Below are 16,214 nucleotides of genomic sequence, written 5' to 3' on the forward strand. Positions count from 1 at the left end.
AGAGGGGTGTTTAAAGTTTTTCACAGTAACTTTGTTTCCTGTTTTTAAAAATATATGTCATTATAATACATGTGCTACAAAAAAGCATACACTTGGAAATGGCAAAGATGAGATGATGTGTTGTCACCAACACTTCAAGTTCTCCTGGTTCTGTAGTAAGAAATGTCATATCTTCCTGAATGCACATGGGTTTTGCTCTGTGTTCTTACACAAGCTTGTGTATAATCATGTTCCTTTATGGAAGAGTTTATTCTATTTCCAATATATAATAATAGGAGAAGAAATTGAAGCCCAGAGCCTTAATTTGGTCAAGTATCTATTCTCTTAGATGCATGTTTATCAGCAAGGACACTACAAAGTAAACTTACTGAGTAAAGTGTTAAAATGCTGTTGTGTCTTACACAGGCGGTACTTTGGAGAGAAGATTGGGTTGTATTTTGCCTGGTTGGGCTGGTATACCGGCATGCTCTTCCCAGCTGCCTTCATTGGATTGTTTGTCTTTTTGTATGGAGTCATTACTCTGGATCACTGCCAAGTCAGGTATGGGGAGCTCTGGGTGAACCTACCTTTGCTTCTATTTAGAGATGGGTGGTAGTACTTTGGGGATGTTCCCAGATCATGGGCCCACTTTTCCTTCTAACCTCCTTCTCAGTCACTCCTAAAAGAAATCAAAAGGCTCAGTTCACAAGATCTTCCATCCATTATCCATGCTGCTGTAGTCTTCATATACCAGGGAAGCAGGGTTTACATTTGTAGGCATATAAGCTATTCTGTATCCACAGAAAAAATCACTTCCATTCACTGGCTAAAAGTTACTCTCTTTCTGACTTTTTACTTTTTCTCTTCTAATACTGCAAAGTGGCAGGTTCACAATCCCTTTTTATGAATTCTGTGTTTTTGTAAGGGCCCTTTACACCTAAACCAGAAAGACATCTTACCAACTTGTTGGGCCTTGAGAATGATTGATGTCGAGGATTGTTAACTCTCTCACCATTATATAGTTTAAGGTATTTGTACAGAGTTTATTGCCAGCCTGAACAGTGATCCTAAATAATAAATGTGCCTTTTAGAAATGATTACAAAAGTAAAAGGGATTGATTCTCCTGCCTATAAAAATATTTTACTTTTTGGTGAAATTGTTAATGGGTATGTAGTTTCCCCCCAGAACTAATGCATCATATTTTTATTTATTACTCCATTATTAGTTTTCACTTACCATACACATGGAGTTTGAGGCAGACACTTTTAGGTACCTTGTTGTTCCTAAAATTCAATACAAAACCGTTTCAAATCTGTGCAATGTTGTGAATGACTTTTGTGTAATTTAGGTTATAACATCCAATGTTTTGCTTCATGTATTTTCAGAGTTTAACTTATTAATATTTAAAGCCAAGAAACAGCCTCATAAATAAGTAGGTTTATCAAATTACTAAAATCTTCAGGCATTTGTTTACATTAATAACAGATAAGGCTAGGAATCTAATCACGACAAAAATCTGGTCTACTGGGTCTTATTTAGTGGTTGAATATTCTGGTGAAATTGGATGGAAAAACATGCTCTTATGTCATTAAAAAGTGGTCCTTTTCTGTTCTCTTTTCCAGTAAAGAAGTCTGCCAAGCTACAGATATCATCATGTGTCCTGTGTGTGATAAATATTGTCCATTCATGAGGCTGTCAGACAGCTGCGTTTATGCCAAGGTAATTTCACATCTGCAGCATTTTAGGTGGATTGAATCTTTCATACATTTTTCTGAGGAACAGAGGGTAACTGTATTCTCTTTGTAATATCTGGTCCTTGATTCTCAAGTTTATGTTGTAGGAGAGAGTTACCTCTATCACTTGGTATTCTAATTCAAATATGTTTTTTACTGTATATGTATTTTAAATGTATTAGCTCTGATTATCATCACAAGAAGCTTCAGTGTGCAAACTGCAAAGAGTACAGTTGTTAGAGTCAGAGAAAGATTCAAATCTTGACTCTGCTCTTTACCACCTGTCAGTCCAAGAACAAGTTACTTAATTCTCTGAGCCGCAGTTCTCTTATCTGTAAAATGGAGAACATGATGCTTGTTTCATACAATGGTTATAAGAAATAAGCTGAAATGTATACTGAGCCATGTGCTTGGCAAATGGTAAGATCTTGGTAAATGAGAGCCGCCGTCATTTTCCTCCTTCATCATTATTATTGTCAAATAAATTTTAGATTCAAGACTAGTTCAGCTACTTACCTCCTTGATCTTGCACATGGACAGTCTCTTTGAGGCTGAACTTTTTCATCTCTAAGATGCACACAGTGATAGCTGCCTTCTCTGCCCCATGGAATGTCCTGAAGACCAAAGAAGATAGTCTTATATGGAAAAGTGCTTTGAAAAGAACAAATACATAGCATCATTATGTCTATCATATATCATTGCATGTCCCTTTCCCATGTTATGCTTTTATTTAAACTTTAGACACATTCATTGAATTCCTTATTTTTTACTTACGGTCAGTCTCACTAATGCAAAGCAATAGCTGGAGTATGGGCTGCTGAAGACTTTCCAAACACCACTGCCTGTCAACTTGCCCAGACTTCAGATACAAAGAGGGTTGGCAGACTTTATTGAATGTCTGCAATCCCTGTAGCTTGGATCTATCTAATTATACTGTTGGCATGGCAGGGTTTTGTTCATTTTTAACGAGAACATTTGATAGACAGCCCAGGAGCCCGCCCATCCATGATGTCATCAGTAGTGCAGGTGGCCAGTCCATGTGGGTGGAGCCCAAACCACAGCAGCCAGGTGTGATTTTAGGAAGATTTGGCTAAATGCTGCAAGGGACCAAAAAAGCACAAAATATCCTCCCTGTCTTTGGAGAACATACAGATAGACCCAGAAAGTGAGACAAACTTAACAGAATGAGCTTGGGAAATATAGATTTGGTGAGGCCCAAAGAGGTTTGTCAGCAGTATAATTTGTTTAAAGATCATGAATTAAGCTTGAATGACTCAGGTGTAAAAAGTCTGCTTTTTGGGAGTCTCAGCAAACCAATGTTTTGTTGTTATTGTTGCTTGGGAGTATTTGTTTTCTATGTGGAAAAATATGACTGGAGCGAAGTTCTCTCTTTAGGAGATCTATGACAATCCCTTAAAAGGATCATAATGGACAGTTTAGAGTGTTCAGATTTTATAGGAGCTAGTTGAGCAGCTATCCTACTGAACATAAGATCTAGAACAATAATAATTATAATAACAGCTAGGCTATAGATATCAAAGTAGCTAGGCAATCTACATTTTTATTTCTAATTCTTACAGCAACTTCAAGGTAGATGTTATTACTCTGATTTTACTCAGGTAAAAATTACTTTTCCATGGTCACACAGCAGTGAGTAGCTAGGCCTTGGTTTATCTGACTGGAAAACATATCATTGTGCCATATTGAGGCTACAAGATGTTTAGATTCTGGATTTCAGATTTGGTCTTGCCTTTAAAAACTTAATAAAATGAAAGCTAAAACGCTACAGAATGAAATAACTGAAGTTCTATAGAGTTTCCTTTAGAAATACTTATTAGAAATGCCAAACTGATTTCATAGAACTGAGGATACACTGGAATATTGGATCATATCAGAGTCCCGATCCAATCTAATCAATGGCTGTTCTGCTGGTCAGGAATGCTTCATTCTCAACCTTTACATTCGCAAGGTCAGCAGAAAGGACTTACTGGCTTGTTTCACTGGAAAAGATACTGAAAGCCCACACTGTCTGGGAAGAAAGCCCTCACAGCCTCCAGGCCCCCAGATGTCTCTTTTCGGCTACCTATCTACATGTTCGTTTTGCAGACAAGTTCTCATCACATGGTCAAGAAGGTGGCTGCTGACTGCCACAACACAAGGCTTATATCTTCCTTTCTTTATCTCCTTAGGTATATTTTTATAAAAATTCTTGGTCTGCCATTACAGAATGTCTCTTTCAGAACCTGTCTGTATGTTGTCTAGTTGGGAATTCTTTGGAGGCAGATGTCTTCCCCAAATACTTCATTGTTTTGGCCTGTGCATGTTTGTCTCTTGGAGGTGTCAACTACTTTGGGTAATGGTCATAGGACAAGCACTCAGCTGTCAGTCCTGGCGATTTTACAGAAGGAGAGGACAATGTGTCCTAGGCACCACTATGCGCTGCACTTTTCCAGAGGACTTTTTGGTCAGAGTTTCTTTTTTAAGCCTGCCTAGAACAAAAGAGAATTGGGCGGAGCCACTATCCCTTGATTGTTACCCACTAGCCCTGGAGTTTAAGAGGAATGGACTGAGGAGAGAATGCGTAAGGACAGCTGGCCAGGGAGCACCTCCTCATCTCCTCAACCAGGCAGAACTCTGAGCACCCTTATATTACCCCAAGAACCAACACCTGCAGCTTGCCCTCCCTGTTGCAGGTGATTTGATGGGGGAAACTAACTGTCCAGGGACTGTGGAGGGAGAGGCTGGAGTAGAAATTATGTATTTCTCCAAGCTGAGCTCCCATGCTGTTTGGGAACTGCCACTAACTGTCTCCATGTACCACCATATACTACAACCTACACACACACACACACGTGTTCTCTCTCTCTGTCCCTCTGTCTCTCTGTCTCTGTCTCTCTCTCTCTCACACACACACACACACACACACGCCAACTCAAGGCAACTTTCCATCTCCCCTGGGGTTTCTCAGAGTCTTTGTTTGTTTTTGTGTTTTGTTAGTTCCCTGAATCTACTATCTTGCTTCTCCAGGGTTGATTTTGGCAGAGGGAGACATCAGTCTGTCTTAACTTACATTTTAGTAGGAACCAGAAGTCCATATTAACTCACCCCTCCTGATTCACATGTTCCCAAATAACTGCAGCCGAAAAATGTCTCTCTCCACATGTTTGTACATCAGTCCCAGGGAGGGACTCTAATTGGTTCTGTTTCAACCACATGCCCCCTAGTGACCTACATGAGAGAGATCTATTATCAGGAGAAGGGAGGAAAGATCATGTGAGCAGCCAAAAACAATGACCACCACAATTCATTCCAGAATCTACACTGATGGTGCAGGCTACAACTTCCACCAACTCCCTATAAATACCCTAATAGCACAGACCAGCCGCATATAACTGGAACTCTCAAGCTTGATTTAATTCTCAGTTCATTATACGATATGCAGTATACAACTTAACACTCCCTCTGGTGTATGAATAAAATGGCTTTTGCCTTTTGTCTACATTAAATATTTGAATGCTGCTCATCTCGCTTATGTTCAAAGAAAAAAGAAGGCATGAACTTTTGGAAAATTTTGAAATACTTCACAATATGATATAACAGGAAAAGACCTGTTTATAGTTGGTGCATTCTCCAAGGGACAGTAAACTATATTTTATACAGAGCTATAAAGCACCCCAAAAAAGTTATGCTTTATGAATGTATCAGTCGTCATTTCAATTTGGCATGACATTGGTGTGATTTATCCTGGAGGTGGAAATGAGCATAGCAGTTTTGCAAGACAAATATCTTTGCTTTCTGCTGTGGTATTTGTGATAGAATATATTATTCTAGCAATAAAGTATTTGCTAGATAAAGTATTTGTGTTGTGTGTAATAGATAAATACAATGATTACCCAAGGCTTTAATAAAGGTGGAAGTGGATTTTGTTAATGGTCTGCTCTCTCTTCTTTGTAATATTAAAATCCAGAGGGCAACCCAGAAAAATGTTTGCCCAAAACTACACAAACAAAATATCCGTGTTTCCAAAGTGAATAAATGAGGCATTAAAAATAGAAATCAGAAGACTTTAAAGCAGCAATAATCACACCTTTCTGGTCTTAAATATAAATTTTCCATATACATATGTGCACATATAATAGTTTTTATGGTGTACAAAAGAAAATTCTTAGCATTCTTGGGGCTGCTAATTAACTTCCAACTAGATGATACCCATATACAGGGTACAGATTCTCTTTTGCATATCCAAACTACTTCTCAGTTGGAGGAACTCCCTTCTTGATTATGATCCAAAATGAGTATCTCCCAAAGAAATCCTGCAAAATTCATTTATTTGTATAGAATTGAAACAAATGTGAATTGAAATATAGTATATGAGAAACTAGTTTAACTATGATTCATAATGTTCCCAGGTAACTCACCTCTTTGACAACGGAGCTACTGTATTCTTTGCTGTTTTCATGGCAGTCTGGGGTAAGTGTCCTGCATCCATGTAACTTGAGTTCCCCTTATATGCTTTATAATATGTTCCTTCAGAAATCTGACTTTGTCCTGTGGATGTGAAAGGAAGAAGCTTGCATAAATTCAGTCGGCCATTCTATTAGACACAAGCTGATAAATAATTCATTTATTTATTTAAAAAATAATGTTATAGAGAAGAAATATGTCTGATTTCTCTTACACCTTCAAGATTTTCATCAACATTTCATTATTAACATAAAATTCACCTTCTGTTGGAGACAAAAATAAAGCTTGTAATATATCAAAAATTCTAGTGAGATCTAAGTACTCACAGAAGTATGTATCGGACTTTCTGCTGTGAGTGGAATCATTTCATCCAGCTAATGTGTGAGTACCCACCTCTGGGTTTCTTTCAGTTCTGGTTAAAAAGACCCCCTATAAACTGAGCTCCTTATAAAGCTGAATTGAGTCCTTCTGTATCAGTTTAAGTCAACAGCTCCATAATAACAAGGTGTGATGGAACATTCACTTAAATATTTTCTTAACCCAAAGAAAGTACTTTACCTACTTCTTTGTAAAATGAGTTTCATAGTATCTTTCTTATGAAATCATTATAAATTTTTAATTTAGTAGTATAGAAGAGTCTGGGTAGATTCATAATAAACAATTGTGGTTATCTTTGGAGACAGGTTAAGTGAGCAGTGATGGGTAAGGGAAAGGGTAAGTGAGCAGTGATGAAAGACAGGTTTTTACACTATATGTTTTCAATTTGGTTTGAATTTTCACAATTTTTATGCATTTCTTCTAGAAATTAAAATTCCAGAATCTCAGTTTTGATGTTACAAAACTCTGCTAACTCAAGACTTAGGCTCATGTTGTTCCTTGTGTCTGGAATGAATATCAGATCTTCTCCATCTTTCAGAGGCTAACTGAATTGTCATCTTCCTCCTTTGAACTTCACAACATTTGACTGACTTCTAGCCTTCTTTGGACACTTAAAATGAGCTGCATACACACATTGTTTCCCTTAGTAGGTTCATGTTCCTCAAGGATCATTATAGTGATTGAAGATTCATACATTTCTTTTGAAGACAGAGATTCATATTTGTTGGATGGATGGATGGATGGATGGATGGATGGATGGATGGGAAAAAGAAAAGAGAAGGGAAAGAGAAGCAAATTATCAAAACAGTTTCTTTATAAGACAAGGAATGTATTTAAATAGTCTCTTTGACAACTGGAAATACAAAAGCCTTGTTCTCTTGAGGAGACTTGTTCTAGATATATTCTGTTTTCCCTACCTAGAGATATTCAAAGAAAAAATTGTCTCTCCCAGTACATATCTGTTGAAGGGACATATTTTTTTAAATTTTTTAATGTTTATTTATTTTTGAAAGAGAGACAGAGCAGGTGAGGGTCAGAGAGAGGGGGGGGGACACAGAATCTGAAGCATGCTCCAGGCTCCAAGCTGTCCGCACAGAGCCTGACACAGGGCTCAAACCCACGAACTGCGAGATTGTGACCTGAGCCAAAGTCAGACACTTAACCAACTGAGCCACCCAGGCCCCCTGAAGGGACATATTTTTAAACCTGTGACTCTAGCCCCTCTGTCAGTGGGCATTGGACCCAAAACCCACAGGTTAGTAAGTGGCCTGGGAGAATACCTGAAGTTCTGTCCAAAGAGGAACTAGCAAGATCACCCACAGTCTTATTCTAAAGAATATGGATTGAAAAATGTGGAGAGAGACAGAGAGTTAGCTATAGGAATTGACACTGAAATGTGCAGAAATGTCAGGAGGGAGGGAGGAAGAAGGAAATTGAGATTGAACATAAGGTGGAAGTAGGAAGAATTATGAGCATGTTGAAGTTATGAGAAATCAGAACCTTGGAATAAGCAAAAGCAAAGTGCTAGTGGAAACGATAGAAAGCAGAGAGTCCAGAAGCTAACTGGTAGCCAACTAGGAGGAAATGCAAGACAGTCCCCCAAAGAGAAACAGGGAGAATATAGTCAAGCTGTGTTATTAGTGGAGTATCAGGGTAAAGACCTAGGATCTCCTATGGCTGAAGTCTCTTAAACTGCTGGCTTCTGTATCCAGTCTCTGAATAGGCTCAGTCTTTTAATCCCCATGGGATTCCTGCCTCCCTTGACAGGGAGGGCTTTGTGAAAAGCCCTCATTATTTGTTTTACCCCTTAGTACATCTCTGTCCCTTGCAAACAAAAGAATCTAATCATAACAGAATTTGGTTATGGGACTGAACTCTTAGATCAAGACTTGTATATCTGTTTTTTCTAGAATATACTTGTATTGGTAACCATGGTCAGGAAGTATAATACGCCATCCAGTGCTTAAGCTATGCCATGGTTACAAATGAGGATACTTTAGAAAATGTCTTCGTTTATTAAACCAGGAGTTCCCAAACTTTTCCAGTTGTGGCACACATATGAAATACTATTTGCACAGCATCCTGATGTACATGAATGAGTCTGCTCATGGCCAGGGATAATACTGCCCTCAACACCTTACCTGCCTGAAGGTTTGAAGGGATTATTACCTCATGCACACCTATAATCTGCCCCTGGCATACCCACTGGTCTGCTTTGCTTTGGGCCATGAGTCTACTATGTAATGAGTTAATTCTTCTGCATAGAGAGTAATTTTCTGGAAGAATTAATACATAAATATACATTACCTACTTTAGTATTTCACCAATTTTTACTGAAATGATGTTTTCTTCTCTTTGTTTATCCACTGAGACTATAGAGAAGTAAAGTTCTGGGATATTATAATGTTTGTCTAAAGTGCAGAGGTCAAGATCTCCTCTACCCCTCACACAGTACCACCATTATAAAGGGGATTGCATCCCTTCTTTGCAAGTTGGAATGCCTTATGCTGGTGATAACAAATATGTGTATTTTATCCCTACTAACTTCAGTTGATTGGGGGTGGCTTTCTGGAACACGAAGCTGAGAAACTTCTGAGTTCCAAGTGGGTGGATTGGAGATTTGACAATCCTTGGGCTTTGGAGGGTACCCAGTAAGAATCTGATAGATGTATTGTAATAACCTTTGGGAAGAAGCGAACATTTTAGGACCACTTCAGGCAAGGCAAGCCTGGAATAATTCATTGTCTGAATTGCTTTGTCTTAGTTGACAACTTACTGCTTAAATCTTGGATGGTTCCCAGAAATGTAATCATTTGAGAAGAAGAATGACTTACCCCAGGTGTTTCTTTGTAGATGTTTTTTCAGAAATCTGGAATGGCCAATAATAACAGCTATAATAATAGCACACACTTGTTGATTTCCTATGTGCTGGACACCATCCTAAGCATTGTACAGTATCCTCTCAGTTAATTTTTATAGCAGCATTTGAGGAAGATACTGTTATTATCCTCATGTGATAGATGAGGGAACTGGGGTAGTAGCTAGAAAGTGGCAAACCCAGGAGTTAAACGGGGCACTCTTAGCTTCTACAGTCTATTGCTAGATCATGTACTATTTGTAGCCCTGTTTGCTTCTGCTTCAGAGATATAAACTTTATGATAAAGGACTGTTAAACTCATCCCAAGCCCCATTTATACTGCTTTGAGACGGTGATGTTCCATAAAAGTGTGTCACTTCTAATGGAGCTCAGCTTAGTGGTGTCAGGCTTATCCTTTATGATTGACAAGTTACATTTAAGAAAACAAATGCACTTTATTTTTGGGAAACTGCTAGATGCAGAGATGCTGAGAATAGATAAAAGTGGTTTACAAGACCTGTAAAGGATGGGGCTGATGTGTTTATTGTGTTGCCCTTTGCTTTGTGTGTTCAGGACAGAAACAATAGGGCTCCATTTAGAATCATTCTGCAACAGCTGGGAAGGGCCTTTGTGTGGGGTTAAAAAGCTTTACAGAACCCCACTACCTTTGTGATAGCAGGGCCTCCCGGGGACCCTCGAGGTACACTGTGAGCCTACAGCTCTGGGCTTGAACCACAGTGTCGCTTTTTCCTCAGTGCTCATTTTTGTGCAGAAAGATTGAAGAAACAGAACAATTATGGCCTAAATTAGCTTCTCTCCCTAGGGGGGAAAATGAGTCACTAGGGAACTAGATGTTGGCAGAGACTTGTCAGGAAGCAGATTATATTTCTCTTTTCTTCATTTATGGGTTTTTTAAATCATTTTTTTTTTCTTTTTACTTTCATTGCCAAAAAATTTATTTGCCCTCAGTAAATAATCAAATCAAGGTCCTCAGTGTTCTCCAAAACTGAATACCAGAATTGTGGTTATTTTAATGGAAATTCAAAGATTCTTTAAATGCTTCTGTCAAAAATTTGTTAGTGAAGTATGTCTCATTTTTAAAATAAATTTTATAATAATTTCCTTTTATTTGTAGATATTTACAGCAATTTTATCTTTATAGTCTTACCTGTATGTCCAACAAAAAAAATAGTGGTTGCATTTTCAAAAAAATGGTATACATTTACTAAATACCTATTAGGTGTGTAGGTATAATCACCTATGACACCTCATCAATTTCTCATAACCCACCAGAAAGAAATTACGGCTCCAGTTTTATAGATGAACATATTGAGGTTCAGAGAGGTTCTGCAACTTGCCCAAGATTACCCAGTAACTGCTAAGTGGTGGAGTCTAGATTTTAAACCAGATCTGGTCTGACTATTTCAAGTCATTCCAAAGTTTGTATATCATGTCATGTACCTTTGATAGGATGCATTAAGATTTCATTACTCACCAGACAATGCATTCTCACTATCACTTGACAACGGGAGTACAAAAATGAGTAAAATGTGATCTCAGCTGTCAAAAATTTCATAGTGTATTGAGATTGGTAATTATAACGTAAGATATTAAGTACAGTTTACAATCAGACAGTGAGGGTCCATGCTGCCAACTTCCTGAAGCAAAATGGAAGCGCAGAGAAGGTTTTATACAAAAGGAGATCCTGAAACCAAGTCTTAAATTTGCCAGGCAAAGGAGAGGGGTTGGAGGGAGGTGTAGAAAACATTCTGAACTGAGAACAGTGTGGGCAAAGCTCTGAAAAGAGAGGATGTTCAGTGTGATAGGAACATATAGTATGTATTAGTTTCCTAGAGTGCTGTAACAAAGTGCCACAAACTGGATGGCTTAAAACAACAGAAATTTATTCTCTCACTGTTCTGCAGGCTCAAAGTAAAAAATTAAGGTATAAAAAGAGTCATTTCTTTTCGAGGGCTCTGAGGGGGCATCTGTCCCATGTATTTCTCCTAAATTCTTGTGACAGCCAGCAATCCTTGACACTCCTTGGTTTGTAGATGCATCACTTGAATCTCTGTCTCCATTTTCACCTGTATTCTCCCTGTGTCTCTGTGTCTTCACAGGGCAGTCTTCTTATAAGGACACTGAAATGCATTGGATTAAGAGCCTACCCTACTCCAGTATGATTTCATCTTAACTAGTTAGTCTGCAGTTACCTTATTTCCAAATAAGGTCACATTTTGAGGTTAAAACATCAACATCTCTTTTATGAAAGGCACAATTCAACCCCTAACAGACAGTATGTTGGGGGCTGAGGTTTACTTATTGTAGGACATTTGTGCTGCAACAGGGAACCATGACTTCACCCTATAGGCAACAGAAGGCCAACTGAAGTTATAAACTGGAGAGTGATGTCATCAGTTGTATTTGGGAAGTAACCCTGGCAACAGCATGGAGGAGTGAAAGTGGGGACCAGTAGGTAGCAGGTAGGCCACTTAGAAAGCTGTTCCAGTGTTCAGTCAAAATATTATGCAGAATTGGTCTTTAGAAAAGATCTAAATTACAGAGTAAAAACCTTATACATAAATGTGTTTTCCTAGTTTTAGTTATTTATGATATGTAAAATAAATATCCAATGATAGAAGAATGAATTACAAAATTATAAGCAGCCACTAAAAACTAGTCTTTCAAAGTAGGTAATAGAGCACAAAGATTATATTTTAAAAACTGGTAAATATATATTAAGTATACAGATAAATGTGATTTCAGGTATATTAAATACTAATGAAAACAAATTATGTCATAATAGTAATGGTGATTTTCTCTATGTGACGGGATTATGAGAAGTTTTTGTCAGCTTTTATTTAGGTATAATTTACATAAAATCTAGCAGTTTTATTTTGTTTTTTTAAATATTGGTCAGACATTTCATGTTTCTTTTTTTTTTTAAGTTTATTTATTTATTTTTGAGAAATATCAAAAGAGTGGGGGAGGAGCAAAGAGAGAGAGAGAGAGAGGGAGAGAGAGAATCCCAAGCAGGCTCCATGCTGTCAGCACAGAGCCCAACATGGGGCCCAAACCCACAAACTATGTGATCACAACCTGAGCAGATATCAAGAGTCAGACACAATGGACTGAGCCACCCAGGCACCCCCCCCCCCCCAGCAATTTTAAGTGTACAATTTGACAAGTTATGTCAAATGTGTATAGTAACCATCACCATAATGATGATATAGAACATTTTCATCCTCCAGAAAGTTTCCTCATGACTTTGCATTGAGACCCTTGGCAACCTCTAACCTGCTTTCTACCACTGTACTTTCACCTGTTGTAGAATCTCATGCAAATAGAATTATTCACAATTTAGCATTTTGTGTCTGGCTTTGTTCATTAAGCTTAATGTGATTGAAATGAGTTTATGTGACAACATGTCAGCATACATAAGTAGTTTGTTCTTTTATTTGACATTTATTTTATAGTTGGAAATAGGTACCTTTTGACCACATTCACCCATTTCACCCAGCCCCAGCCGCCACCTCACCACGCTCTGGTCTCTGTATCTCTGAGCTTAGAGGTTTTGTTTGTTTGTTTGTTTGTCTGTGTTTAGACTCTATGTATAAATGAGATCTTAAACTTATTTAAAAGAAAATTCAAAGGTTCTTTGTGTGGTTCTGTCAGGGAGAGTGATGCCTCCATAACTGTTCTTCTTTCTCAAGATTGCTTTGACTATTTAGGGTCTATTTTGGTTCCATAAAATTTTAGGATTGCTTTTTCTGTTTCTGTGAAAAAATGCCATTGGAATTTTAATATGAATTGCACTGAATCTGTAGGTTATGGGTATTTTAACAATATTAATATTCTTCCAGTCCACGGGCACAGAATATCTTTCCATTTAATTGTATCTTATTCAATGTATTTCATCGATGTCTTATAGTTTTCAGTGTATAGGTATTTCAAACTCCTTGGATATATGTATTTCTAGCTATTTTATTCTTTTTGATGCAATTATGTATTATAGAATTTTTTTATGTTTCTTTTTTTGTGTCCTGAAACTTTACTGAATTTGTTTATTAATGGTTTTTGGTTAACAGTTGTTTTACTGGAGTCTTTAGGGTTTTCTATACATTACATCATGTTATCTGCAAGTAGTGACAGTTTTACCTTTTCCTTTTTAATTTGGATGCCTCTTATTTCTCTTTCTTGCGTAACTGCTGTGGCTAAGACTTCCAGTACTGTGTTGATAAAAGTGGTGAGAGTAGGCATCCTTGTCTTGTTCCTGGTGTTAGAGGAAAAGCTTCCAGCTTTTCACCACTGAGCATAATGTTAGTTGTAGGCTTGTCATACATGACCTTTAATATGTTGAGGTGCATTCCCTTTATACCCACTTTGTTGAGAATTTTTATCATAAATTGATATTGAATTTTTTCAGATGCTTTCTCTGTGTCTATTGAGAGGATCATATGATTTGTATCATTCATTTTGTTAATGTGGTCTATCATGTTGACTGATGTATGGATGTTGAACCTCCTTGCATCCCTGGAATAAATCCCACTTGATCCTAGTGAATGATCATTTTAGTGTCACACTGAATTTAATATTCTAATATATTTTTTTTACTTTTTCTATTTTTTTAAGTTTTTATTTAAATTCCAGTTACTTAACATATAGTGTAATATCAGTTTCAGGAGTAGAATTTAGGGATTCATCACTAACATATATAACACCAGTGGTTTGCTAATCATTAAAACCTTGGATTGCGAGTAACTTGTTCTGCGAGTGCTCCACAAGACGAGCAAGCATTTCTAACAAATTTTAACTTGATCAATGAGCGAGGTGTTGCAATACGAACAGTACGTGATGTGGAACATCACATGATCACAACTGAATCAACGGTTATTGAACTTTGCGTTGAAATACAGGTGCTTTGGATTACAAGCTTGTTTCCAGAACAAATGTATTTTGTTGAGGACTTTTGCATCTGTGTTTATCAGGATATTGGCCTTTTGTTGTGGCATCCTTGTCTGGTTTTGGTATCATAATAATTCTAGCCTCACAAAATGAATTTAGAAATGGTACCTCCTCTTCTATTTTTGGAAGAATTTTGAGAAGGAGTAGTATTCTTCTTTAGATATCTGGTAGAATTCTGTCTAGTCCTTGGCTTTTATTTGTTGGAATATGTGTACTTTAATGGCAATAACACACTGTCTTGATTATTATAGCATAGTAAGCCTTGAAGTGTTATTCTTTTTAAAAATTGTTCTGGCTATATTAGGGACTGTGCATTTCCATTTATATTTTAGAATCAACTTGTCGGTTACTACCAGAAAAGATGCTGATAGTTTGACTGTGGTGGAGTTGAATCAAGAGATCATTTTGGGAAGGTTGAAAAACTCAGTATCAAATATGTCTGCATTATTTATTTATTTGATCTGATTTATTTATTTGATTTGATTTAATAAATAAACATTATTTATTTAAATGATCTGTAATTTCTCTGCAATTTTGTACTGTTTTCAATGTGCAGTTTTGGATATTTTGTTAAATTTATCCCTATGTATTTAATAATTTTTTTTATATTTTTTATAAATAGTTTCATTTCTATAATGTTAATTTCCAGTTGTTCATTGCTACTCTGTGGAAATACAATTGACTTTTGTATATTTATCTCATATCCTATGACCTTTCTAAACTCACTTGTAAAGCTACTGACTTTTTTGTAAATTCCTTAGGATTTTCAATATAGATGATTATGATATTTATAAATAAATACAATTTTGTTTCTTCTTTTCAAACCCATATGGGTTTAATTTTTTCTTGCCATATTACAGTGACAGAATAATGTTAGATAGAAGTTGTGATATCAGACACCCTTTCTTTGTTCTGTGTTGGGGGAAAAGCATTAAGTGTTATACTATTAAGTATGCTAGAAAATATAAATTTTTGTAAATACCCTTTGTCAAGCTGAAGAATTTTATCATGAATGGGTATTGAGTTTTGTTAAAAGTTGTCATCTGTATTAATAAGATAATCCTTTTTTTAATTTTTTTAATGTTTATTTATTTTTGAGAGAGAGACACACACACAGCATGAGCAGGGGAGGGGCAGAGAGAGAGAGGGGGATACAGAATCTGCAACAGGCTCCAGGCTGTCAGCACAGAGCCTGATGCGGGACTTGAACTCATGAGCCTTTGAGCCATGAGATAATGAAGCCTGAGCAGAAGTTGGCCGCTTAACCGACTGAGCCACCCAGATGCCCCAATAATTCTGTTTATTAAAAGGTAGTTAATATATTCATTAAATTGATTCACTTTCAAAACCTACAATGATATTGAATTCCTAGCATAAACCCATTTTATTGTATATATAGTTGACTCTTGACAGTGTGGAGATTAGGTTTACCAACCTCCATGCAGTTGAAAATCTTTTGACTCCCCAAAAACTTTACTAATAGCTACTGTTGATTGGAAGCTTTACCAATAACAGAAACATACATAATTTTGCATGTTATATGTGTTATATACTGTATTCTTACAATAATGTAAGCTAGAGAAAGAAAACATTATTTAAAAATCATAAGGAAATGAGGTGCCTGGGTGGCTCAGTTGGTTAAGCCTCCAACTTCAGCCCAGGTCATGATCTCATGGTTTGTGAGTTTGGACCCCACATTGGGCTCTGTGCTGACAGCTCAGAGCCTGGAGCCTGCTTCGGATTCTGTGTCTCCCTCCTTCTCTGCCTCTCCCCTGCTTGCACTCTGTCTCTCTCTCAAAAATAAATAAACATTAAAAAAATTTTTTTTCAAATAAAA

The 16,214-nt window shown here is 37.0% G+C and overlaps 1 protein-coding gene across 6 annotated transcripts in view; it reads left to right on the forward strand.

Annotated features, from left to right (window-relative positions):
* Nucleotides 1-16,214, forward strand: part of ANO4 (anoctamin 4) — a 417,061-nt gene that overhangs the window by 324,311 nt on the left and 76,536 nt on the right. For all 6 annotated transcript variants that reach the window (XM_045462469.1, XM_045462468.1, XM_045462470.1 and 3 more), the window contains 3 exons: nucleotides 406-540; nucleotides 1,603-1,699; nucleotides 6,123-6,183. In XM_045462469.1, the coding sequence (XP_045318425.1) occupies nucleotides 406-540; nucleotides 1,603-1,699; nucleotides 6,123-6,183 (293 nt within the window). The remainder of the gene's footprint in view (nucleotides 1-405; nucleotides 541-1,602; nucleotides 1,700-6,122; nucleotides 6,184-16,214) is intronic.

Source organism: Leopardus geoffroyi, chromosome B4, assembly GCF_018350155.1.
Source record: "Leopardus geoffroyi isolate Oge1 chromosome B4, O.geoffroyi_Oge1_pat1.0, whole genome shotgun sequence".
NCBI lineage: Eukaryota > Metazoa > Chordata > Mammalia > Carnivora > Felidae > Leopardus > Leopardus geoffroyi.